The 27,610-nt window shown below is 44.7% G+C and overlaps 1 protein-coding gene across 5 annotated transcripts in view; it reads left to right on the forward strand.

Annotated features, from left to right (window-relative positions):
• Nucleotides 1-27,610, forward strand: part of LOC141055551 (alpha-actinin-1) — a 150,435-nt gene that overhangs the window by 97,733 nt on the left and 25,092 nt on the right. For all 5 annotated transcript variants that reach the window (XM_073552172.1, XM_073552174.1, XM_073552176.1 and 2 more), the window contains 6 exons: nucleotides 16,588-16,696; nucleotides 18,153-18,293; nucleotides 20,689-20,871; nucleotides 21,971-22,105; nucleotides 22,205-22,384; nucleotides 24,854-25,000. In XM_073552172.1, the coding sequence (XP_073408273.1) occupies nucleotides 16,588-16,696; nucleotides 18,153-18,293; nucleotides 20,689-20,871; nucleotides 21,971-22,105; nucleotides 22,205-22,384; nucleotides 24,854-25,000 (895 nt within the window). The remainder of the gene's footprint in view (nucleotides 1-16,587; nucleotides 16,697-18,152; nucleotides 18,294-20,688; nucleotides 20,872-21,970; nucleotides 22,106-22,204; nucleotides 22,385-24,853; nucleotides 25,001-27,610) is intronic.

Here is a 27,610-nt window from a genome sequence, read left to right on the forward strand (position 1 = left end):
CCCATCAATTACACGACCCTTAGCCCTGCCACATACCTCCCCCCTCTGCCTAAAGCCGTGGGGCTTGGCACTTTCACCTACCAGGCAAGGGATTCTGGAGAGGGCATCGGCATTCCCATGTAGCTTCCCGGCCCTATGCTCTACATGGAAGCTGAAGTCTTGTAGGGCTAAGAACCAGCGGGTGACCCTAGCATTCTTGCCCTTTGTTTCCCTCATCCACCTGAGTGGGGCATGGTCGGATATTAATCTAAACTTCCGTCCCACCAGGTAGTACCGTAATGTGTCCACTGCCCATTTTATGGCCAAACACTCCTTCTCTACAACTGAGTAATTTCTCTCACAAGGAGTCAACTTCCTACTCAAGTAGAGAACAGGATGCTCCTCCCCACGTATCTCTTGGGAGAGGACTGCTCCTATCCCGACATCTGAGGCATCTGTCTGGAGGACAAATTCACGTTTAAAGTCTGGGGCCACCAAAACGGGTTGCTTGCAAAGAGCTCCCTTCATTTCTTGGAAGGCTGACTCTGCTTCTTCGGACCAGCTGACCATCACTGACTTCGTCCCCTTAAGCAGATCAGTTAGAGGTGCAGCCATTGTGGCGAAGTGTGGGATGAACCTCCTGTAATATCCCACAATCCCCAGGAAAGCTTTAACTTGCTTCTTTGACAGAGGTCTCGGCCATGTCTGAATTGCTTCCACTTTATTGATTTGGGGTTTGATCTCGCCACGCCCCACTACATATCCGAGGTACTTGGCTTCTTCTCTCCCCAAGGCACACTTCTGCGGGTTTATTGTAAACCCCGCCTCTCTTAGAGCATCAAACACTGCTTGGACCTTCTCCAGGTGAGTCTCCCAGTCCGGGGTAAAGATGACGATATCATCTAGATATGCGGCAGCATATAGCTTATGAGGTGCAAGGATTCTATCCATCGCCCTCTGGAAGGTTGCTGGAGCTCCCTGTAGGCCAAACGGCATCCGGACATACTGGAAGCACCCGTCTGGTGTGGAGAATGCCGTCTTCTCCTTGGCTTCCTGTGCCATGGGAATCTGCCAATATCCCTTTGTCAGATCCAAAGTGGTTATGTATCTGGCCGGTCCAAGTCTCTCGATGAGCTCATCAACGCGTGGCATGGGATAAGCGTCGAACTTGGAGACCTCATTCAGCTTTCGGTAATCGTTGCAGAACCTCCATTCACCATCAGGTTTTGGGACCAGGACAATCGGGCTCGACCAGCCGCTCTTGGATTCCTCAATGACCCCGAGCTTCAACATACGCTGCACCTCCTTGGAGATTACCTCTCGCCGGGCCTCAGGAATACGATAGGGTTTCACGTTCACCCGCACATGTGGCTCGGTCAGAATTTCGTGCTCCACCACCTTCGTGCTCCCCGGCAACTCTGAGAACAGGTCGCGGTTTTTCTGGAGTAACTCCCAGCACTGCTGTTTCTGGGCCTTCGACAGAGTCTCCGCTATGGTAACGGCTCCAACCTCCCCTTCTAGGTTGCCCAGCAAGCACGGAGTTACCCCTGGCTCTCTATCTTGCCATGGCTTGATAAGGTTAATATGGTAAACCTGGTATGGCTTCCGTCTTCCGGGTTGGTGGATCTTGTAGTTTACGTCTCCCAGCTTCTCCACCACCTCATATGGCCCTTGCCACTTGGCCAAGAACTTACTTTCCACCGTCGGGATTAGCACAAGAACTCGGTCTCCCGGATTGAACTGCCTCACTCTGGCTGACCGGTTGTAGACCCTGGCCTGAGCCTCTTGTGCCTGGCGGAGATGTTCTTTAACAATGGGCATCACCTTCGCAACCCTCTGCTGCATCAGTGCCACATGCTCAATGACGCTTCTGTGGGGCGTGACTTCAGCTTCCCAGGTTTCCTTGGCTATATCTAGGACCTCGTGGATGCCGGCCGTACAGAAGCTCGAAGGGGGAGAACCCCGTGGAGGTCTGGGGAACTTCACGGATAGAAAACAGTAAATACGGTAGGAGACAATCCCAGTCTCTACCATCTTCCTCTATGACTTTTCTCAGCATGCTCTTCAGTGTCTTGTTAAACCTCTCAACAAGGCCATCTGACTGTGGATGGTACACTGAAGTCCTTAACTGGGAAATTTGCAAGACTCTGCACAATTCTCTCATCACTTTGCTCATAAAAGGTGTCCCCTGGTCGGTCAGGATCTCCTTCGGCAAACCCGTCCGGGAAAACACATGGACCAGCTCACGGGCTATACTCTTCGCGGAGGAGTTTCTCAGGGGAATGGCCTCAGGATAGCGTGTGGCATAGTCCAGGATGACTAATATATACTGATGCCCCCGAGCTGATTTAACTAAGGGACCGACCAAGTCCATGGCAATTCTCTCAAATGGCACCTCAATAATGGGCAGTGGCACAAGAGGGTTCCGAAAATGAGATGTGGGGGCAGTTAACTGACATGTTGGGCAGGACCTGCAATAGTTTACTATTTCCCGGTGACACCCAGGCCAATAGAACCTCTGTACAACCCGTTACTGGGTTTTTTCCACCCCCAGGTGTCCCCCCAAGATGTGTGAATGGGCCATGTCCAACACTTTTCGTCTATAGGGGCCTGGTACTATTAACTGCTCTGCCACCTCCTCCCTTATTTTCGTGACCCGGTACAACAATTCCCCACTCAACATAAAATGGGGAAACCTTGTGTCTGCTCCTGGCTCTTGTGCAACCCCATTAATGACGGTGACATTGTTAAAGGCTTCCCTTAGTGTGGGGTCCCTATGTTGGGCAGTCCCAAAATTCTCCCCGGCCACCCCTAACTCCGGGATGTCAGGTACAGGGGACCCTTCCTCTTCATCCCCAACAAGGACACATAAAGGAAAGTCGTCTGCCTCTGGTGGTGGCGATACCTCAGTGGGTTGGATTGGTTCCCTGCTTTTGCTAGCACACTCAGAACCCCTCCCCCACAGATCCCAAAACAGACAGAAATCCCGGCCAATAATTATGGGATGCAACAAGTCTCGAACAACACCAACTTCATGCGACTCGGTGCCATGCGCCGTTTCAATCTTCACCCTAGCCATAGGGTAGTCCTTTGCATCGCCATGTATGCACCGAACACCAATCTTTTTACCCGGGAGTATGTTTAGAGGAAAACTGGCCCTCACAAGGGTCACCAAGCTCCCGGAGTCCAGAAGCGCCATTGCTGCTCGACCGTTCACCTTCACGGGACACGCTTGTGGCCCCTTGTTAGGTAGCGAGTTCACACTGCAAGCTGGATATGCGTAGTATGAACTACGGCGTCCCATGCTGCAGTCCATCTGCTCGGTGGTCTGGGGACAACGGGCCGCTATATGTCCTGGCTCATGACATTTCCAGCAAATAACACCCGAGAGGACCTTGGGCACCGCCTCCCCCACCCCTTTTGACCTTGGACGCACCACGCCTTTTTGTGACTCCGCCCCCTGCTGGGACCCCCAATACGGAATGGGCTGCTTCCCCAGGGAACCTTCCATCCCCTGGTATCTCTCGACCAGCCCAACCAGTTCATCAGCATTTTGGGGATCACCCTGGGCAACCCAAGTCTGTAGAGGTCTCGGCAGAGAATGCACAAACCGATCCATCACAACTCGCTCTACCATCTGTGCCGGGCAAGCCGACTCTGGCTGCAGCCATTTCTGGACCAGGTGCAACAGGTCAAACATTTGGGAGCGCGGGGGTTTGTCCCGGTGATAGGCCCAACGATGCACTCTCTGTGCCCTGGTAGTCATTGTTACCCCCAAGCGGGCGAGAATTTCCGCTTTTAATTTGGGATACTCTCTGGCATCTTGTACCGTCAGGTCAAAGTACGCCTTCTGGGGCTCCCCCGTTAGGTATGGGGCCAGTACCTCCGCCCACCGCTCTGGCTGAAGTTTTTCCCTCTCAGCCACCCTTTCAAACACCGTCAGGAAGGCCTCAACATCATCCTCAGGGGTCATTTTCTGTAATGCGCGTCTTACCGCCTTCTCGACGTCGGTGGCATCAGCCCGACCTGGGGTTGGGGCGCTCGTCCTGCCCTCCTGGATGGCGGTTGCCAGAAGCTGCATCTGCTGCCGTTGTTCCTGCTGGCTCTGCTGGAACTGCTGCCGCTGCTCCTGCTGGCCTTGCTGGATCTGCTGTAACAACAGCTTGTTGGTTTCCTGCTGCAGTGCCTGGGACTGGACCAGGTGTTTCAGCAGGTCCTCCATGATTCCCGGCAGTACTTGTTGCCCTGCTGCAAACTTCACCCAGGACATGCAGCAACTGTCTCAAGTCTCTGCTGGGAACGCTGCCCGCACGTGTACCACCAATTGTGGGGATGTGGCTCGCTTAGGTGCAGCGGGAGACAAATATGAGACAGGTTCTTCAACAGTGCTTGCGGTTTATTCACGGCATAAACGCACAAGGCAACGTAACACCAAACAAATAGCCTTTTAGCTCAGGCAAAATAACACAAAATGTCCGTAGTTGTAGACTCAGAGCAGGAGTCTCAGCACACATGGGAGGCTTAGTCCTCCCCACACACAACTCCCTGGTTCAGGAGCAGGCCACATTATAAGGCTGTAGCCACACCCACAAACTCAGCAGCTGACTGGTCACCTGACTGTGACCTCACCACAGGTCCTTCAAACAACCACAATAATAGTATCTGGTACGCTTTACTTATGCCTTACATTATAGAGACAAGCCATTTATGAGGCACATATCTCCCATCAATTACACGACCCTTAGCCCTGCCACAACACGCACAGCTCTGATACATATGTACAGTGCCTTACGAAAGTATTCGGCTCCCTTGAACTTTTCAACCTTTTGCCACATATCATGCTTCAAACAGAAAGATACCAAATGTAAATTTTTGGTGAAGAATCAACAACAAGTGGGACACAATTGTGAAGTTGAATAAAATTTATTGGTTATTTTAAATTTTTGTGGAACTACAAAAACTGAAAAGTGGGGCGTGCAATATTATTCAGCCCCTTTACTTTCAGTGCAGCAAACTCACTCCAGAAGTTCATTTTGGATCTCTGAATGATCCGATGTTGTCCTAAAAGACTAATGATGATAAATATAATCCACCTGTGTGTAATCAAGTCTCCATATAAATGCACCTGCTCTGTGACAGTCTCAGGGTTCTGTTTGAAGCACAGAGAGCATCATGAAGACCAAGGAACACAACAGGCAGGTCCGTGATACTGTTGTGGAGAAGTTTAAAGCCGGATTTGGATACAAAATGATTTCCAAAATTTTAAACATCCCAAGGAGCACTGTGCAAGCGATCATACTGAAATGGAAAGAGTATCATACCACTGCAAATCTACCAAGACCCGGCCATCCCTCTAAACTTTCATCTCAAACAAGGAGAAGACTGATCAGAGATGCAGCCAAGAGGCCCATGATCACTCTGGATGAACTGCAGAGATCTACAGCTGAGGTGGGACAGTGTGTCCATAGGACAACAATCAGTCGTACACTGCACAAATCTGGCCTTTATGGAAGAGTGGCAAGAAGAAAGCCATTTCTCAAAGATAGCCATAAAGTGTTGTTCAGTTTCAACAATTTTATTGAAATGAAAACATCACTTAACATGAAATACAATCACATTAGAGTACAAGGAGCCCCTCGCAGGGGGAAATGCATAGAAAGAAAAAGGCACTTAGTCATACGGTATCCTTGACTACAGAATCTTTGTTTAGAATATGAGTAGAAAGACAGTTATAACACAACTAAGTTAAACTTAAAGGGAAGGGAATGTGGGGAATTTAAAGTGAGTGTCGATAATACGAGATATACCAACGTGGGACACCAGTGTACCTGCTTTAGAGTGATTGTAAGGAGCCACTGCCATGCCAGTTTATTATATAGATAAAGATATCATTTTGGAAAGGTCATCATCTCTATGTGCCTGAATCCAAGGATCCCAGATACCTCGAAAGTTTTTAAAGGAATCAGATCTGATGGCTTCTATTTTCTCATATAACATTATCAGATTGACCCTTCTCCTCACCTGCGTAATTGAGTGTACTAGTTTTCCATCTGCTGGCAAGGCAATGTTATTTCTTGTTGCTATGGCAATAAAGTCAATGAGACGGCAAGTCCTATTGTTAGCATTGATTGGTCTGTCCCCCAGAAGAAGAACAGACTGTGACAGAGGTAGTTTGCTACCCAATATAGTATCAATTAGTTTTACTACATCTTTCCACAGTGACTTTACTATCGGACATGTCCACCAAATATGGAGGGTATCTCCGTCGTCAGTGCACCCTCTAAAACAGCTACCAGGAACCGAATGATAAATATTGTGCAGGAAGCTGGGTACATAGTGTATTCTAAAAAACAATTTAAGAGAAGTCTCAGTAAGTGAAACTTGATTACTGCCCCTCATATTTTCATAACATCTGAACCACCTTTGAGGTGTGAGGGAGATTCGTAGGTCTGCCTCCCACTGCTCCATAGTCTTCAATTTCAGGCAATGTCTGGGTTTGTTAAATATAGAGTAAAGATGGAATATAAGGCCATTGCCAAGTGGGTCATATAGACATTTTATTTCATATGTTGTACGTTTGAGGAGCCAACCGTTAGGTTTTGCAGGAAATTAAAAATTTGTTCAAGTCGGAAAGTCTCAGACCTCGGGACTTGATATTTTGCGATGAACTCTTGTTTTGACATTAGTTTGAAGTGCGTAGTTAAATTTTGTAGCCTAGTTAGCTTATTCTGCTGCCACCATACGTGGTTTCGGGATGTCACTCCTGGTGGGAACATGGGATTATTAAACAGGTTCAGGAGAGGAGAGGGATGAGATTGCAATGCAAATTGGAACCTATTCGCTCTCCAGATTCGCAGGGAGTGAAAGGTATATGGCGAATGTAAAGCCAAATCTTTCGGTAAAGGCCCCGTGGCCCAAATTAGGCTCTCTAAAAAGTAAGGTGCTATTTGAGAATTTTCTGTTTGCGGCCAGATAGGTGTGTGTTGTTGCGCATTTACCCCTGCCAGCTGGGCGATCTGAGCCGCCCTATAATAAAGAGTAAAGTATGGTAGCGAGACTCCTCCCTGTCTTTTGTGTCTAAACAGAATTTGCTGGGAAATACGGGGCTTTTTATTGTTCCAGACAAAACGTAGTATATGTGAGTGTATCATTTTGAATGTCATTAGGGGTAATGAAATATGCAAGGGTTGGAACAGATATAGAAATTGAGGCAAGGTAACCATTTTAACCGAGTGCACCCTTCCCAAAAAGGAAAGAGATGGGGATGACCATTTTGACAAAGATTGCGTTAGTTTTTGGAGGAGGGGAGCGTAATTATATTTAAATAGCGTAGACATAGATAAAGTAGGGTTAATTCCTAGATATGTAATGTAATGCTTTGCATGTCGGAAGTGAAAGTTCTCTACTATTGAAGCTTGTTCGGCAGGAGGAGTGTTCAGAGACATAATCTCTGATTTATCGATATTGACCTTTAAGCCTGAGATTTCCTCAAAAGAATTAAGTATATTTAAGAGATTCGGCAGAGATATATGAGGATTTGTCATGGTCAGAAGTAGGTCGTCGGCAAACAGACTGACCTTGTATTCATGTCTACCTATAGTTTGGCCTGTGATATCAGGGTGTAAACGGATCTTCTGCGCTAGTGGTTCCATCACTAGAGCGAATAGGGCTGGAGATAGGGGGCACCCTTGCCTGGTTCCTCTGCCGATTATTCTTGGTTCTGGAGTGGTTGAGGGTAATTTTAAATAGGCAACCGGAGTATTGTATAGAAGTTTAAGTGAGTCGATTAGTTGTTGTGAAACCCCCATTTTGTGCAAGATATTAAACATATATGACCAAGTAACGGTGTCAAAAGCTTTCTCTATATCTAAAGCTAGCAAGGTTAAGGGGGTTTTACGCTTGTTGGCGTTATGTATAAGGTTTAGGTTTTTGCGAATATTATCCGGGGCTTGTCTGATTGGGATGAATCCAACCTGATCTTTGTGAATAAGACTAGGTAGGCATTTATTAATTCTATTGGCTATTATGGAGGAGAAAATCTTAAAAGGGATATTGGCCTTTAATTTTTTGTGAGCAATGGGTCCCTCCCTTGCTTTGGGATGACAGTGATATGCGCCGTATAGAATTCCGGCGGCATTGTTTGGCCTGTTAGCGTATTATTGCAGTATTTCTGTATATGTTTTAATAAAATATTTGAATTTTTTTTATAATATAATGCGGTCAATCCATCGGGGCCCGGAGCCTTCCCAGTTTTAAGATGGTTTATAGTAGATGTGATTTCCTCTTCAGTGATAGGGGAATGTAATGTATCAGCGTAAGTCAGAGTTAGGGAAGGTAGTGGTACTTTAGCTAGAAAATCATCCAATTTGGGCAATGAAAAATTTGTGCTATCAGTGTATAGTTTTTGGTTATAAGTTTGGAATATTTTGTAAATTTTGTTCGGGTTAAAAGTAGTTTGGGATTTTTCATCTTTTATAGCGAAAATAGAGTTTAATCGCTCTTTCTGTTTCAATTTTCGAGCAAGCATTCGGTCCATTTTATTACTGAACCGAATGATGTCGCTTGCGTCCACCTGATTGCTCGTTCCGTACGAGTCATTAGCAAAGTGTTTAGCTGAAGTTTTAAGTCATAGATTCGCTTAGTTAAGTATAGAGAGGGGTGTGCCTGATTGGCGGTCTCTAATTTATAAAGTTCATTCTCGAGTGTCCTTAAGACGATTCCTCTTTTTTTGGGATGCTATCCTAATGAGTACACCAGTGATATATTTTTTATGAGCCATCCAAACATTACCCATAGAGGTGTCAGGGGTGATATTAGAAAGGAAGAAGGCATTGAGCTCATGTTCGACCATTATTCGTGTTTGAGGATCAGAAAGCAAAGATTGATTCAGTCTCCCCGTATACAGACGTGCAGTTTCCACGCTTAATTTAAATACAGAGAGTACACTATCATGGTCGGACCAAGAGTAGGGGAGATGTCTGGAATACATCAATGACGGTATGTTTTCTGAATTAGTTAGAATCCAGTCAAACCTGGAGTATGAATGGAAAGCTCTAGAAAAATAGGTATAACCTCTGGACTGTCCATGAGACTCTCTCCATGTATCAACCAGATGATGAGCTTGCAAGATACCATCAAAGATAGTTTTTTCCTTCCTTGACATGTCAGGTCTCCCCTTATTAGAGCTATCAAGGGTTGGGTTCATAGTCAGGTTAAAATCACCCCTCCATATGATAGTGTCATAGGATATGGACCTTAAAGATCTTGCAATAGATTTGTTTTCATTTGAAATGTCAGGGGTGCATAACAATTCACAAGACAGATTTGCCTCTCCTGGACTGTGCCCCAAAGGATTATATATCTACCCTCTGTGTCCACGACCAAACCCTCCTGTATGAATGGGAAGGAATTATGTAGCAATATAGCGACACCTCTTGTTTTTTTTATCATGGTTAGCAAGAAAAATTCTCGAGTAAAGCTTATGAAAAAATTTGGGAGATGAGTTAATATAGAAATGAGTTTCATGTAGGAAAAGCACATCAGGGGGATTTTTCTGGTAATCAATAGAGGCGCGTTTTCTTTTTATCGGGGAGTTGAACCCCCTAACATTGTGTGATAGTACCTTATACATTAGGTATGCATAGAGAGATTCTAATGAAATTTCTAAATAAACTACAACCTGGAACAAGCATTTTCACCTTAATCACGAATCCAAAAATATTTGGACATCTCATCAACACTCTTTTAGGGAAGGAAGGGTAACAAAAAATACAACAACAAGAGAAATGGTGACAACCAATGACCAGTTTGTGGGCTATAGTGCGCCGGCCCACTATCAGTGGAACCATAGACAGGAACAGCCCAAAATGGAGTGGCATATTTACTCCAGGGGCACAACACTCCACTAATGGGAAAAGGAAACAATATTATTCATAAATTGTTATAAAAAGCATCAAATAGCAATACCATCAGAACAATATCTCTGCATTTTGGCCGCTGTTTGAGAATATTCCAGCACATTCGTCAATAGTGGACTCAAGAATTAGACTATTTGTTGTGCTGTGATTTACTGAGTCTAGCATGGCGAACTTCTGTCCACTCTCTGCTCGGTCTCTGTCTCTGTGGTAAGGCTCCCGAATCAAAAAGAAAAAATCAAGCAATTCATAGACATTTGAATAAGAAGTAAGTGAACATGCAAATCCCCTTAAAAACATACAATTTATTTCAATAATTTATTAAAAAACACCTCAGTGCAAAAAAACTGGCAAATGCCAAAATAGAAGAAAGACCTTGTCTAAAGTGCTGCACAGCCCTATATTAGGCCTAGCTGATACCTTCCTAACCGTGGAGGTTGGCACCCTAAACAGTACGATATTGGCGCCCCCACTCAACGAGGACTATCCCTCACTTCCCTAACAGTCCCTGATATCACAGGAAGGAAAACAATTTTGAAATAGTGCAGAGATGAAAACAACAAAATGCCCTAGAGCTAATGCAGACAAAAGTATAATACATATTCCATATCATGATATTATATGACATAAATACCCTAACATGGCAAGGTACATTGTTTTTCCCACTAAAGGGGATACAGGCAATAGATTACAAAGATTGGTCACTTCTCATGTCTATAAAGAACCCTCATGATAAAGGTACATATATCAATGTGACACAAAAAAATCTTCACGTAGTAAAGTACATAGTAACTTCCACTCAGTGGGATATAAGTAATCAGGTACACTAAAAAGATTATTTGGTCACTTCTCATGCCCATAAAGAACCCTCACTCAGGGGGATATAAACAATCAGATATATTATAAAGATTGGTCACTTATCATGTCTATGGAGAACCCTCAACGCGTTTCCCCGTTGTGGCGGTTCATCAGGAGGTATAACCAATGCTTTCACCGATATTATTGCTGCTCCATGCCTGATATCCCGATAATGGAAGCATCAGAGGTCAGACCGAGCGGATTTAAATAACCACCCAGATTATACTAAATCTGGTGGCTTAATCAGTGAAAAGGTGTGGATAATTAAAGCCCATGTGTGCAGTCCAAATGTACCTGATAATGCGGTGTTCCGCCGCTGTAATAAAGATATACATCAGCAAATAATCATTAGCGTGCGCTCCACACTGGAGCGCATCCAAGATGGCGCTGGAACTTCCGGTCATGTGATTTTACATCATGCCATACCAGTTACCCGATCATCCGGAACTAAGTAGAATGGACAAGACAGCGGGGAATCATTTAAACGCGCTCAACAATGGAGCGCACCCAAAATGGCGCTGGAACTTCCGGTCGCGTGATGTCATATCCACCTCCAGCTGTCGCCATGTAGCATCCAGGACGCTCACCGGATAATCAGACCGCGCTACCAGACAATGCGCATTCTGATAACATGTATCGCCCCCAACGCCAAAAAATATCTTAAAAATAATAAATTACTGAGGGGTCAGGGGCAAGACACATTAGATATAGTCCCACAGTAGTGTCATAGTGTCAAAATGAGTACCGGACAAAATATCAATTCTAAAGACACTCCAGTTCATACCAAGGCACAACTTCACACACATATTTAGGCATAAATACCCTTAGAAACATAGATATATCTGTAGAAAATAATAAACCTATTTCGCCAAACAATGTGGACTATGCCATACAAGCATCCTCCAATATGCCAGACAGATAGAAAACCCCCCACCACCCACCAAGGAAACACATTCTGCCAACCAGGAAATTTATATAAAACAGGCATATGACATATATTCATTCATCCCATCCGGAGAGACGGATTGTAATCTAAACATCCACTCACACTCCCGTCTCAGAATCAAATTATCCAGATTTCCTCCCTTTGTTCTTGGTTTAACCAGCTCAATCATATTGAAGGAGATGTCGCCCAACCGGCCCTGATGCACCGTATTGATGTGTCTGGCGACAGGGGTATCATGTTTGTTCCTAATATCCCCCAGATGTTCACCCTCTCTCACCCTCAATTCTCTGGTAGTTTTTCCCACATAATCCAAAGGGCAGGTACATGTGGCCTTATAGACCAGGCCTGTCGATCTACAATTTCCAAAATCCCTAATATAAAAAGTTTTACCATTGTGTGAACTCGTAAAGGAATCAGAAATCGGGATGCCTGCTTTCTCCAGCGCTTTTCTCCCTTCCTCGTAATTTCTTGGAGAATAGGTGGAGTTGCCGTAGGAGAAAAGTAAAGCATGTGGGAATCCCCACCTGTATTTAATCTTTGCTTTTATTAAGGCTAGAGTTATATCTTTCATCTCTTTTCTCCTTATTAGAGTTGCCGGGCAAATATCAGGAAACAGAGATACGGTATCTGGGACACCTGGTAATCTGTTCAATTTTCGAGCAGTGGATAGAATCAGGTCTCTGGATTCTTCCTGGTGCATTTTAAGGACAACATCCCTAGGTGAGGCATCAGATTTGGGACCTCCCAAGGCCCTGTGGATCCTGGTAACTTTTAAAGAATTAGGGTCTGCTTGGGGCAGGAGGGTGCAAAAGAGATTTGAGACAACCTCCATTAGATTGGAGCTACTTTCCGGCATTCCTTTAATTCTGATATTTCCTCGGCGAGATCGATTTTCCAAGTCCTCACACTTTATCTCTAGGAACTCGAGTCTAGCATCTTGTTCCTGTAGTTGCTCTCTATTATGTTCAGTGGCATCTGCTGTATCATCCATTCTTCTTTCCAAATCATTGGTTCTTTGAGCAATATCCTGGATTTGCTGCGTGAAATTGCTTACAGCAGAAGATAACTCCTCTCTGAAAGTTTTCTGAATGGTAGCCAGGAGGTCCTCCATTGTCATTGGAATCATGTTTGTTGGAGTAGTCAAGTTAGTTTGCTGCGACCTCTGGGGGGAGCTCCCGGTGTTCAATGAGGTTGATTGTGACGCTGACATAGTGCGATCAGCTGGTTTTGTACGCTGAGTCATCAGTTGTGTGATTGGACGGGTATTGCTTTCTGATGTAGCAGATTTTTTGGGACGCATTGCTCAGAGACCTCCTGCGTTCTGAAAGTTATCAGATGACAATTACTTATATAGGTGGGTGCATACTTGTGCCCGTGGTGACGGTTCTAGTGTTCTATAATTATAGTCCACCAGGATCGTCCATGCCCTCCGTGTTGGATTTTAGCAAGACATGCGGTAAATTTTATAGAACAGAGTATGCCTCTGGTGCAGTCCTGCTGTAATACCCCTTTTATTTTACAGGGGTAAAGGGGCATTTGAGCCTGTTGGTTAGAGTAACAGCCTTCAATCGCTGACCAGGCCCCCCTGTTTTGTGTTTTTTTTTTTTTTTGTTTTTTTTTTGATAGCTTGTTGGAGTAGCACTTCTCCTCAATCAACACCAGGTGTCAGTAGAGCACTCCCGAATAATTTTTAATGTGTGCTCTATTCTTATATTACATTTAATTCAGGATGGCTTCTCTTTTTCCCTTCATATAGTGAGAGGAGGGAGTGCAAGTGGTTTTTTATCCAGCGAGGCTTTGGGTAGAATGTACTCTTTAATTATGTCTCCCCCCTCCACTGCTATCTCGGTGTCCTCCTCACACCTCTGTGTGCTGCCTGTTATGGCGGCGGCTGAAGGCGGGAAACTCCCTGGCACCGACCGAGTCGGGGGTCCAGCGTCCCAGATATCACAGGAAGCCACTGGGCAGAGAGCAGCAAGGAGACACCGCGGCTGCAGCGGGAGATAACCGCCTCGCACAGCTCTCCCACAGGACCACTCCGTCCACCCAGGAGGGCAGGAAGCCAAGGGAGGAACCAGATGCGGGACCGGCGGAATCCTCTGCCACCCGCGCCGCCCGCGGAACAGCAGGGGAACAGCCGCGAGCAGCACCGATAGCAAGGTGAGCAGGGAGGGGAGGAGGGAGCAAGGGAATCCGATGTGACTGCTTGACTGTACCTTCTTGGTGTGGGAAGGTAATTGAGGGTACCTGTTGGCCACGGACTCCAGGGGTAGGAAAATGGCGGCCGCTCCTCCCCAGGCCTCCCTCTTCAGTCCAGACTCCCAGCAAAGACCAGTAAGTGGTTATTTCTCAGACCAGGTTTTTCCCCCAGGAGGTGTGGAATGATCTTTTCTCGATTCTGAGGGTAAATTCACATGGATAAGTTCGCTTTATCTTCAGTTATGTTCGTTTCCAGCAGGAGCTCCTGTCAGCCACGTCTGCTCTCTCTCAGCTAGCCACGCCCCCCCAAAAGTGTTGTTTAAAGTTTGCAACAAGCCACCTGGGAGAGACACCAAACATGTGGAAGAAGGTGCTCTGGTCAGATGAAACCAAAATCGAACTTTTTGGCAAAATGCCAAATGATATGTTTGGTGTAAAGGCAACACAGCTCATCACCCTGAACACACCATCCCCACTGTCAAACATGGTGGTGGCAGCATCATGGTTTGGGCCTGCTTTTCTTCAGCAGGGACAGCGAAGATGGTTAAAATTGATGGGAAGATGGATGGAGCCAAACACAGGACCATTCTTGAAGAAAACCTGTTGGAGTCTGCAAAAGACCTGAGACCGGGACGGAGATTTGTCTTCCAATAAGACAATGATCCCAAACATAAAGCAAAATCTACAATGAAATGCTTCACAAATAAACGTATCCAGGTGTTAGAATGGCTAAGTCAAAGTCCAGACCTGAATCCAATCGAGAATCTGTGGAAAGAGCTGTAAACTGCTGTTCACAAACGATCTCCATCAAACCTCACTGAGCTCGAGCTGTTTGCCAAGGAAGAAGAATTTCAGTCCCTCGATATGCAAAACTGATAGAGACATACCCCAAGTGACTTGCAGCTGTAATTGCAGCAAAAGGGGGCGCAACAAAGTATTAAGTTAAAGGGGCCGAATAATATTGCACGCCCCACTTTTCAGTTTTTGAATTTCCACAAAAATTTAAAATAACAAATTTCATTCAACTTCACCATTGTGTCCCACTTGTTGTTGATTCTTCACCAAAAAATTACATTTGGTATCTTTATGTTTGAAGCAAGATATGTGGGAAAAGGTTGAAAAGTTCCAGGGGGCCCGAATACTTTCGCAAGGCACTGTACACTACATGCATATATATTCTCACACCGCTCTGCTACATATGCACATATGGACATGCCTAGCTCTGCTACATATGTACACTACATCTATAATAATAAATGCCCTAAGCAGCTTCCGGTTGTAACAACTTCCGTCCAGTTGTAACCGGTGACGTCGCCGCTCACCTCTTTCCATGTTAACCCTCAACACACACATTCCACTCACCTTTCACCATCTCCACTCACGTCCACTCACTCTTTCACTCCACATACGACCCTTTCTCTCACTCCATCTCTCATACTCACGCCGTCATCGCCGCTGATCTACGATCCCCGACATCTTCTTCTGCCGGCGCCATCCTAGGTCCAGACGTCCTCCACGCCGGCGACATGTTCTTGCGGCGACGCCATTTTGGATCGGCGAAATCCCGCGATAGTCAAGATGGCGTCGCCACAAGAACATGTCGCCGGCGTGGAGGATGTCGGGATCCAAAATGGCATCGGCGAAAACTCACGAGATTTCGCCGACGCCATTTTGGATCCCGACGTCGTCCACGCTGGCGACATGTTCTTCCGGCGATGCCATCTTGAGTATCGCAGGATTTCACGATACTCAAGATGGCGTCGCCGCAAGAACATGTCGCTGGCGTGGACAACGTCTGGATCCAGGATGGCGCCGGTGGAAGATGATGTCGGGGATCGTGGAGCAGCGGCGATGACGGCGTGAGTATGAGAGATGGAGTGAGAGAAAGGGTCGTATGTGGAGTGAAAGAGTGAGTGGAGATGGTGAAAGGTGAGAGGAGTGTGTGTGTTGAGGGTTAACATGGCAAGAGGTGTGATGCTATTGCATCCGATAGCATCGGGCCATAATCTAGTGCATATATAATCACACACAGCTTTGCTACATGCACATATAAACCCACACAGGTCTGCTACAGGCAAACACTCACACTATACAATTACCATATCTTGCAGTTCCTGATTGGGAACACTTTTTTTAACGGGTTTTTCTTGTTAACAAAAATGCATCCAAGAAATCTGGTAGTTCTTTAATATGATGGTATCTGTCCCGTGCACTATATTGTTACCACTAGTGGTTGGTGTGTGGCCACATTCTGACAAATGTGTTACAGGCAAAACCGTATGCATTGATTATGCAGGGCTGTGAAGATCCATGTGACTCTTAACAATCAGTAATCTGGTTACACTCCTTTTCCTATAACGCACTTGATAGTTGGCACATCAGACCCGCACCTCGGCGGTCATCTCCTCCTGCTCTAGTGCCAGATGGTATTCATAATGGAGGACAATTGCTAATAATTGAGGTGCTGACTGTGTGCAGGATTTATAGGGTAGTTTGTTTCTCATCATTCAGTGCTCACTGAATAATTTGTAGCCGATGAGAAATGTATGAATGGAAAAATCAATAAACAATCCCAAGTAATGTGCCCAGCTTGTCGGCTCACTGTACCGGGCCTCGTGAGGTTTGATGTTGTGTTTGACACATTGATTGTTTTGGTGCTCGCTGAACTCTGCTTCTTTGGTTTTCATGTAGTGAGCTGGATTACTACGACTCTCCAAGTGTAAATGCTAGATGCCAAAAAATCTGTGACCAGTGGGACAACCTTGGTGCACTCACCCAGAAACGGAGAGAGGCTTTGGAGGTAAGAAATCTGTGAATTTTTCCCAAAAACTCAATTGAGCATAATATGAACCAGCTTTATTTGTAGGACCCAGTGTTCCTGATGTAATGTCCCTGTTAATATGGAAGGAAAAGAAGCTTCCACATCGGGAGTTGTGAACTCTCATTTTGCGAATTATTGTGTAGCTGTAATTCTCTTTTGATCCATTTATTAATATATATTTTGAGCAGATCTGTGGGGTCCTCTAATCTTCGCTCTGGCATCAGGCAACTGAAAACAATAATAGTGTATACATATGTCTGAAAAATATCAGACGGATCACAAGTAGAATTTCATGGGCCTATAATTGTAAATTAACCTGCATGGACAGACCCCGCATCTATTACCACTAGATGGATTTTTTCAAAAACTCAAAGCCTATCCCTTGGATATCATTTGCTAAAGTGCAGTTAGTAGCGCCGCAGATCCACAGGACAATTAGCCCCAATACTGGAGATAATGTGGTGCCTTCTGTGCACAAGCAGTGGGAATATGGAGCAACTGCTTAATGTCTTTCATTGTTTTTATTTTTTTCTCTTTCCATTGCTCTTGCTTTCTTTCTCTTGCCCTCTTTTGCTTTCTTTCTCTTGCTCTCACACTTTCTTTCTCTTGCTCTCTCTCGCTTTCTTTCTCTTGCTCTCGCTCGCTTTCTTTCTCTTGCTCTCGCTCGCTTTCTTTCTCTTGCTCTCTCTCGCTTTCTTTCTCTTGCTCTCTCTCTCGCTTTCTTTCTCTTGCTCTCTCTCTCGCTTTCTTTCTCTTGCTCTCTCTCTCGCTTTCTCTTGTGCTCTCTCTCTCGCTTTCTCTTGTGCTCTCTCTCTCGCTTTCTTTCTCTTGTGCTCTCTCTCTCGCTTTCTTTCTCTTGTGCTCTCTCTCTCGCTTTCTTTCTCTTGTGCTCTCTCTCTCGCTTTCTTTCTCTTGTGCTCTCTCTCTCGCTTTTTCTCTTGTGCTCTCTCTCTCGCTTTTTCTCTTGTGCTCTCTCTCGCTTTCTCTCTTGTGCTCTCTCTCGCTTTTTCTCTTGTGCTCTCTCTCTCGCTTTCTTTCTCTTGTGCTCTCTCTCTCGCTTTCTTTCTCTTGTGCTCTCTCTCTCGCTTTCTTTCTCTTGTGCTCTCTAACCTTTTTTGTCTAGCGCTTTCTCTTGCTATCTCTCTTGCGCTCTCTTGCTTTCTTTCTCTTGCTCTCTCTCTTGATGTCTCTGGCTTTCTTTCTTTGTCTCGCTCTTTCCCTTGTGTTCTGTCTCTCGCTTTCTTTCTCTTGCTTTTTGTCTTCCTTTCCACTCACTCTTTATCTTGCGCCTTCTTGCTTTTTTCTTGCTTTCTTTCGCTTTCCCACTTTCTCTTGCTCTCTTTCACTTTTTCGTTTGCGCTTTCTTTCGCTCTCTCAATCCATATATAGGTATATATGGGAGATAATGATCTACTAATGTCTGTTTTGAACGCAGAGAACGGAGAAGTTGTTGGAAACCATTGATCAGCTTTACCTGGAGTATGCAAAAAGAGCTGCACCATTTAACAACTGGATGGAAGGAGCGATGGAAGATCTGCAGGACACCTTCATTGTTCATACCATTGAGGAGATTGAGGTATTTCCAGAGTTATGCTGCAGTGATAACAGTCCGTGATCAAATATGAGCATGGATACTGACAAATGTCAGCACGTTTTGGGGTCTAAACAACAAAAGTTTGTCAAGTCTGAACAACCCATTTACAAATTAAAGTTGTCGTTAGAAAACATGGCTGCTTTCTTCCAAGAATTGCATTATGCTTGTGCATTTTAAAGCTCCGCTCCATTGAAGGGACTGAAATGCAATACTGCAAATGACCTGTGCCCCGGTGTGGCACTGCTATTGCAATAGATTAGTGATGTATTCTTCGGTTATTATTTGTTATATAGCAAAGCATAATAGATAAAGCATGGGAAGAAATCTGCGAACCCAGAGGAAACCCACGCAATCATGGGGAGAACATACAAACTCCTTTTAGATGTTGTCTTTGGTGGGATTAGAACCCAGGACCCCATTGCTGTAAAGTAACAGTGCTAACCACTAAGCCACTATGCTGCCCTATATATAGTACAGTGCTAACCACTAAGCCACTGTGCTGCCCTATATAATAGTACAGCTCTAACCGCTGAGCCACCGTGCTGCCCTATATATAGTACAGTGCTAACTACTGAGCCACTGGGCTTCCCTATATATAGTACAGTGATAACTACTGAGCCACTGTGCTGCCCTATACATAGTACAGTGCTAACCACTGAGCCACTGTGCTGACCTATATATAGTACAGTGCTAACCAGTGAGCCACTGTGCTGCCCTATATATGGTACAGTGCTAACCACTGAGCCACCGTGCTGCCCTATATTTAGCACAGTGCTAACCACTGAGCCACCATGCTGCCCTATATATAGTACAGTGCTAACCACTGAGCCACTGTACTGCCCTGTATGTAGTACAGTGCTAACCACAGAGCCACTGTGCTTCCCTATATATAGTACAGTTGTAACCACTGAGCCACTTTATATATATATTAGTACAGTGCTAACCACTGAGCCACCGTGCTGCCCTATACAGTATATAGTACAGTGCCAACCACTGAGCCACCATGCTGTCCCAATTCAGTTTCAGACATTTATATTTTTGTGTCTCGCTGATTTAATAAATGGCATTGTGTTTGGCTGCTGACAAGAAATGTAACCATTTTTCTTTCATCAGGTGTTCATAAACGTTTCCCCTTGAATAAATAATGTCACCTATTTCATTCTGTATTTGCTCAGTTACTGTATGCATTCATCAATCTAAATACATAAGGGGGATATCCTGGATCCTAACACTAAACTGTGTGACCTATTAGTATTTGTGATTTCTGTAGTATTGGAACACCCAACAGGATTTATATCAGTCGTGTGAACTATTGGACTTACCTGGCTTGCATCTCCCCCTGTATGTCACCTCTAGTTATTCTGCTGTTAGTGTCTTAAAAGGGTTATTCCCATCTTCATAGATGGATATTGTCGGATAGTTATTGTAAAAGCAAGCTCTCTTGTAATTTACTGCTTGTTAAAAATTGCAGCCGTTCTTGAGATATTAACACTTTTTTGTTTACAGCTCGTTACCTAGGAATCATAGCAGCGCTTGCAAGCTCAATAGAAAAGAGCTTCTAAATGTTGTTCATGTTCTTCTATGTAGAAATGGTGGTCGGTCTCCAAGGTAACATGCTATAAACAAGGAAAGTGTTCTGTTAAGAAAGGCTGAAAATTTTAACAAGCAGTGAATTGCAAAAGTGCTTGTTTTTAGAAACTCCTATGGATTCCATTTAAAAAAAATAATCTACCATGTAAAATAAAATTAAGCTGCTCCTTTAGATTATCCAAAAGGGCTCATAGTATAAGTGGACTGTGGCCTGTTCCAGTTTGGGACCAGTCCTACTTGTAGTGGACGCCATTAGGGTAGTAAACACAAATATTCATGAAACCTTGTTATTAGATTTAGGGTGCCGTCGCACACAATGGATTTCCCATGCTTTGTTTCCGATATTTGGGTAAATAGTGCTGACCACAGATGTTGGCTGGGATTTACTAGAGAAATGTGAATCTCAAAAAAATGTGTAAGAAAAAAGATGCAAAAAAACAGTGATGGCGTTTTTACATGCCTCCACCCAAAAAAAAGGTGGCTTTATAGGGGTTGGAACAATATATGTGGCTACAGACTGCCAAATCATGGCAGCCCATGTCACAATTTCCCTGTATTCCCGGTGCTAGCGGGCGGTCACGTGACAGTATGTATGTGATTGTCACATGCCGACTAGGCTTATCCAGCTTCTCTCAATTCACGCAATGCACATTGACTCTAAAGGTAGTAAATACACGACACTTGTCATGTCTGAAGGTCCCTTCACCGCTCTACGCTCTTAAAACTTAAACCTGGGGTAACAGTCCACTTCCTATAAAACCTTCGCTAAATATCTTCTTCTGTCCAGGGACTGAGCACGGCGCATGAACAGTTCAAAGCAACACTTCCAGAAGCTGATAAGGAGCGACAAGCAATACTTGGGATACATAACGAGGTCTCGAAGATTGCTCAGACCTACCATGTCAACATGTCTGGTACCAACCCCTACTCCACTATCTCGCCGCAAGAGATTAATAACAAGTGGGACCATGTGAGTTTATTTCACTTCATTTGTTTTCTAATTGAAAATGTTGCAATTTACGCCACATTTTGTAACAGAAGATTTATTGTATTGCCACTTTGCATTCTCTGCGAATATACATGCAAGTCCATCTATTCATTATTTCTCCTTGATTTTTGATTGGAAGATTTGCTACGGCATAGCATTGCAGCAGAATGGATGAGATTGTCACAGATCTTATCCACATTCTGCACAAATCAATGTGTGGTGTTGATTTTTAATATTTTAGAATGTCAATTCTTTTTGAGGAATTTTACTCAATTTTTTGAGGTGATTTGCTCCCCCAATAAAGCATCAAAGAAGATGGGGGAACATTTTTTATGTTCTTTTTCTTGCAATTTTTGTTTTCTGCACTGTAAAAGGGGTTTTACACATAGCGATATCGCTAACAATATCGCTAAAGCATCACCGATTTGGTGACGCAGCAGCGATATGTGTGATACTTACCTCAGACCGGCCCCCCCGCTGTCCATCGCTGATCGCGCAGCTCCATTTCTCGTCGGGCGCTTCCTGCTGGCGCCGACGAGCGACGTGTGGAGGCGGGCGGGAGGACGTCAGGATCGCTGTGTGTGAAAGGTAAGTATCGTCTGCTAGATCGCTGCTGCGTCGCTACATCACTGTGAGATCTGCCTGTGTGGCAGCTCACTAGTGACCATTTAGCGATGCACCAGCGATCCTGTCCGAGTCGTATCATTGTCGGGATCGCTGGGGCATCGCTAAATGTAAAGGGGGCTTTACTGGGGTAATCATTGGAGCTCCAGTTACAGGTGAATGCTGCCCCCTGCTGTGCCAGACTTTCCTGGCATGCTGGCAGACATCCGGGTTCTCAGTCGTGCCGATGCATCTGTACACTACAAAGATCTTAGTGAGTTCTATATAGTTGGCAAAATAGAAGACAGAAGCATGATGAAGCTGCTTCTGTCTTCTAAGCAGCACCATACCTGCTCCTGCAAGGAGCTTTAACCCTTCGCTGTAAATTTACAGTAGCAGAGGGTGGAAGTCTGGAACCAATAGTTTTATCTCCTAAGATCAACAAAGTACTCTTATGCTTCTATTTTTTCATGTGCAGGTAAGACAGCTGGTTCCCCGCCGAGATCAAGCATTAATGGAGGAGCATGCACGGCAGCAGCAGAACGAGAGACTGCGGAAACAGTTTGCGGCACAGGCCAATGTTATTGGTCCATGGATACAAACAAAGATGCAGGTAAAGAGTCACAAAATATGGATGATTGTTTTATTGATGCATAGAATTTCTCAGATAAGACCGTTATGAATTGTATTTCATGCGGTTGTTCATCCATAGGAGATCGGGCGTATTTCTATAGAAATGCATGGCACGCTAGAAGATCAGATCAATCATTTGCGACAGTATGAAAAGAGTATTGTGAACTACAAACCAAAGATTGACCAATTAGAAGGTGATCACCAGCAGATACAGGAGGCGCTTATATTTGATAACAAGCACACCAACTACACCATGGAGGTAAGTCTAGTCTTACTGCTACTCAAAATCAGATCAACAACAATAAGGTAACAATGAATGGTGGAAAACTTATATGTACAGTGTATGTTCACATTGTTTAATTAAGATGTTACTTTTTTATTATTATTATTAGCCCTTCACAACATGACAAAAGTAAATGATGATTGACTTATCCGATCTTTCACAATCTTTGTAAAAAATAAATAAGTCTCTATTCCCAAGTTATTCCCTGTCCCTGTGGGCTGAGCGCTGGGATCCCCTGCAATCCCAAGTTCAGGACTTTAAAACCGTTAGAACGGTGCTCTGCGAGGAGTCCCATAGACAATAAACGCCACAAATGCACCATTAAGGGAATGGCTGCACAGCTCTGAAGCCCCATTCTCGGGAACAGCAAGTTATCAGCTATCTCCTTTATTTGGGGATAACTTGTTTATGGGGGAATAACGCTCTAAATAGATTTTGGACCTGATGAGGCTGTTGTATTTAATTTGAAATTCCATGTCAGTATTGAGGTATAATCTTCAAATTTAAATTAACATGTTAATATTAGAAAATAACATTTTCATACAAAAATTATGCAGGCTTTCTGGCTTGGATTTTCATAGTAAGTACTCCAGTCTCATCAGGAAATCTACTTATTGTATGCATATACCACATTTTTCGGACTATAAGACGTGCCTAGGTTTTAGAGGAGGAAATTAGGGGAGAAAGAAAAACCTAAGGAACCATATGTGGTCAACTCTGTACTTTATATCCCCTATCTTAGTAAATATGGTCCTCTCATCCCCATCCTGATACACTCCTAGCCTGGTATGCATGGCCCCCCTCATCCCAAGCCTGGTATACATGGCCCCTCATCCCTATCCTGGTATGCATGGCCCCCCCTCATCCCAAGCCTGGTATGCATGGCCCCTCATCCCTATCCTGGTATGCATGGCCCCTCATCCCTATCCTGGTATGCATGGCCACTCATCCCTATCCTGGTATGCATGGCCACTCATCCCTATCCTGGTATGCATGGCCACTCATCCCTATCCTGGTATGCATGGTGCCCTCATCCCTATCCTGGTAAGCATGGCCCCCCTTATCCCTATCCTGGTATGCATGGTGCCCTCATCCCTATCCTGGTAAGCATGGCCCCCCTTATCCCTATCCTGGTATGCATGGTGCCCTCATCCCTATCCTGGTATGCATGGCCACTCATCCCTATCCTGGTATGCATTGCCCCTCATCCCTATCCTGGTATGCATGCCTCCTCATTCCTAGCCTGGTAAGCATGGCCCCCTCATCCCTATCCTTGTAGGAATGGTCCCCCTCATCCTTATCCTGGAAGGAATGATCGCCCTCATCCCTATCCTGGCATGCATGGCCCCCTCATCCCTATCCTGGTATGCATGGTGCCCTCATCCCTATCCTGGTAAGCATGGCTCCCCTTATCCCTATCCTGGTATGCATGGCCCCCCTTATCCCTATCCTGGTATGCATTGCCCCTCATTCCTAGCCTGGTAAGCATGACCCCCTCATCCCTATCCTTGTAGGAATGGTCCCCCTCATCCTTATCCTGGAAGGAATGATCGCCCTCATCCGTATACTGGTATGCAGGGCCCCATCCTTATCCTGGTATGATTGGCCCCATCCTTTCCTTATCCTGGTATGCATGGCCCCATCAGAAAAGATTAAAAAAACAAACCATTACGTTTAACTTCCTCCGCTCCCTCGCCGCGTCCTGCTCTGTTGCCCGCAGCTGCTTAATGCCTATAAGCAGCACATGGCATGGACGTCGTGCGCTGGTCACAAGCAGAGCACAGCTGCCAGAATACTCACCGGGACTGTTCATCGCAGAGAGCAGTGAGCATTCATTGCTCTTCAGTAGCGCGCAGTGTCAGCCACCGGCTTCCTGCTGCTACCAGCGGTCACGTGTGCCGATACTTAAGAGAAATTAATATTCACCTCTCAAGTATCGGCACACGTGATTGCTGACACTGCGTGCTACTAAAGAGCAATGAACACTTACTGCTCTCTGTGTAATCTGTTGTTTTTTTTTTTTATCTTTTCTGAAGGGGCCAATCATACCAGGAACGGGATGGGGCCAATCATACCAGGATGCCAAAAAGAAATTAATATACATTGCCCTGCACGCCTATGGGCATGGAATGCAGTGAATATTCATTTCACTTTATCAGCAGGCACAGGAGTTAGCGGCAACCGTCAGCTCCTGCCTCTGTGACCCGCTGCTCCGCCGAAACCACTCCCCCACCTCCCCACCACAGCCAGAGCCGGTACATCCAGACTATAAGACACCTGCCCCACTTTCCTCCACATTTTGGGAGGAAAAAAGTACGGTGTATTTGAATTTTCATGATAGATCTGCTTTAACATTTAAGGGATGTTTTCAAGCATTAATCATTGTGCCCCTAACTCCTACTTGGGGAGACTTTGCCATAACATTACGCTTATTTGTTACCGCAGCACATCCGTGTGGGATGGGAACAACTCCTTACCACCATTGCCAGAACCATTAATGAGGTAGAAAACCAGATTCTCACACGAGACGCCAAAGGTATCAGCCAGGAGCAGATGAATGAATTCAGGAACTCTTTCAACCACTTTGACCGGGTAAGAACACATCGCTTAGTGAGCTGAATGCTTCCATAGTCAGTAGTCTGATAGGGGGAGAACGTTCCTTTACACAGGCGGCTTGCAGCAAAATTATTGCAGGTGCGCAATGTATGCTTTAATGGCTGGAATTTTGATGCGAAAAACACCCGAAGCTGGGCATGCACAACGTTTTAGTGTCTATATACATTATATATAGGTACTAAAGGAGTGAATTGTTACATTGATTTATGAAAGCCGCAAATAACTTTGTATGTGATCAAAGGGATTGTCCAGGATTAGAAAACCATGGTTGCTGTCTTCCAAAACTGGCCCAATACCTGTGCATAGGATGTGGGTGTTATTGCACCTTAGGCCCTACTCACATCAATCCACCTGACTTGCAGTACCTGAAGCAACCTATAAACTGTTGTGGCGCTGTTTCTTAAAGGGAGTCTATAACACCCCAAATTTACACTTCAAACTAACCACATAGCCTTGCAGGAGATGGTGCAGTAATAAAAATCGTTCTTTACGTTTTTAACCCCTTCATGACCAATGACTTACATGTACATCATCGACCTTTTCCTTGCCTCATCTTGTGAGCCTGCATCTTTCCCCACACTTCATGGCTGATTCAATCAGTCATCAAATGCCACTGACAACCAGTTAAAAATGCTGTTGTCAATCAATAACCGTGGCATTTAACGCGCGCAGACAGGAAATGTGTTATTAATCCCGCCCATTAGCGAGTAGTCGCGGGGCGCCAATGGGTTGTTATGACAGCTGGGGGTCTGCTGATGACCCCTGTGCCTGTCATCACGATCCTCCTGTGAATGCCAGTTTGTGATTTCTGATATACATAGAAGTGCTGCAGCCTTGCTATGTGTAGCACAAGTGATTGGACAATCTCAGCTTCAGGTCTCCTAAGGGGACTAATAAATATAGTAAAAAAATAAAAAGTAAAAAAAAACACGGTGAAATGATCCTCCTTTTGCTCCATTAAAAATAAAACAAAAAAAGCACATATTTGTTATCACCGTGTTCAGAAAAGCCCAATCTTTCATAATATCAAATAAATTAATCCAATTGGTAAACACGGTAGCGAGAAGAAAGATCAAAATGCCAGAATTACGTTTTTATTTGGCCTCTCCAACATTGCAGTAAAATGCAATAACGGGCGATCAAAACATTGTATGTACATCAAAATGGTATCAATAAAAACGTCAGCTCAAGATCGTGAAAAATGAGAACATTACAGATCTCGGAAAATTACAAAAGCTGATTTTTTTTTTTTTTTTTTTTTTTAATTTCTGAATTTTTTTTCACTACTTGATAACAAAAAAAACTGTACATGTTTGGTATCTGTGTGCTCGTGCTGATCAGTAGAATCATAATAACAGGTCCGTTATGCTATATATTGAACATGGTAAATAAAAAAAATTAAATAGTGTAATTGCACTTTTTATCCAAATTCACCGCACTTGGCATTTTTTTCCCGGTTTCCTGTACACTATATGGCAGATTGAATGGTGTCATTCAAAAGTACAACCAGTCCTGCAAAAAAACAAGCCCTCATACGGCTGTATCGCTGGAAAAATAGAAAAAATATGACTCTTGGAAGAAGGGGAGGGGAAAAGAAAACAAAAACAGAAAATCACCCAGGGGAGAAGGGGCTAAATCTGTGTTTTCATTGCTCATAACAAAAATACAGCTTTATTGTAATATGTAATTAAGGGTACTCTGTGCACAAATGGCATGGCCTAATGCCTCAGTGCACCATTCCACCCACTTCTTTAGATTATTGCCATTCCTATGTTGATTGAAGATAAATCTTGATTATGTGTGCACTGTTCAAGTGCGTGAGCGAGAAGACAGTTCGCTCTCTCCTCACTGCTGCCGGCGTTCGACTCCTCCGCCATTACTCTAGTACAGGAGTGAGAACCAAAATCACTCTCTCCTCGCAGCTGACATTGCTTACTTAAACAGGTGTACCCAAGCGATAGCAGCAGTGAGGATAGAGTGATTTTGTGCGCTCACTCCTGCACTGAAGGATGGCACAAGTGATGACAGCAGAGAGGAGAGAGTGATTTGTGTTTTCACTCCTACACTGGAGGATGGCACAAGTGATGACAGCAGCGAGGAGAGAGTGATTTGTGTGCTCACTTTTACAGTGGTGGACGGCAGGAGCGATGACAGCAGGGAAGTGAGTGTGATTTGTGTTCTCACTTCTACACTGGAGGATGGCAACGAGTGATGACAGCAGAGAGGAGAGAGTGATTTGTGTTTTCACTCCTACACTGGAGGATGGCACAAGTGATGACAGCAGCGAGGAGAGAGTGATGTGCTTTCTTACTCCTTTCATAGGGAAAGTGCACACATAACTGAGGCTTATCTTCAGACAGCTCTGGCTGTAGGTATGCCAGTACTGTCAATCAACATAGAAGGAGTTGTAATCTAAATAAGTGGGTGGAGTGGCAATCTAAATAAGTGGGTGGAGCGGTGCACCGACACATTTCGCCACGCCAAGGGTGCACTGAGCTCCCTCATTTACGTTTAAGTTGAGGGTCTTTTGGAGCATGGAAGAAATTAATTTTAAAATTAAGTGTTTTTTTTTTTACTGTAAAAGTG

This window comes from Dendrobates tinctorius, unplaced genomic scaffold (genome assembly GCF_039654945.1).
Source record: "Dendrobates tinctorius isolate UK_male_01 unplaced genomic scaffold, ASM3965494v1 ptg000186l, whole genome shotgun sequence".
Lineage (NCBI taxonomy): Eukaryota > Metazoa > Chordata > Amphibia > Anura > Dendrobatidae > Dendrobates > Dendrobates tinctorius.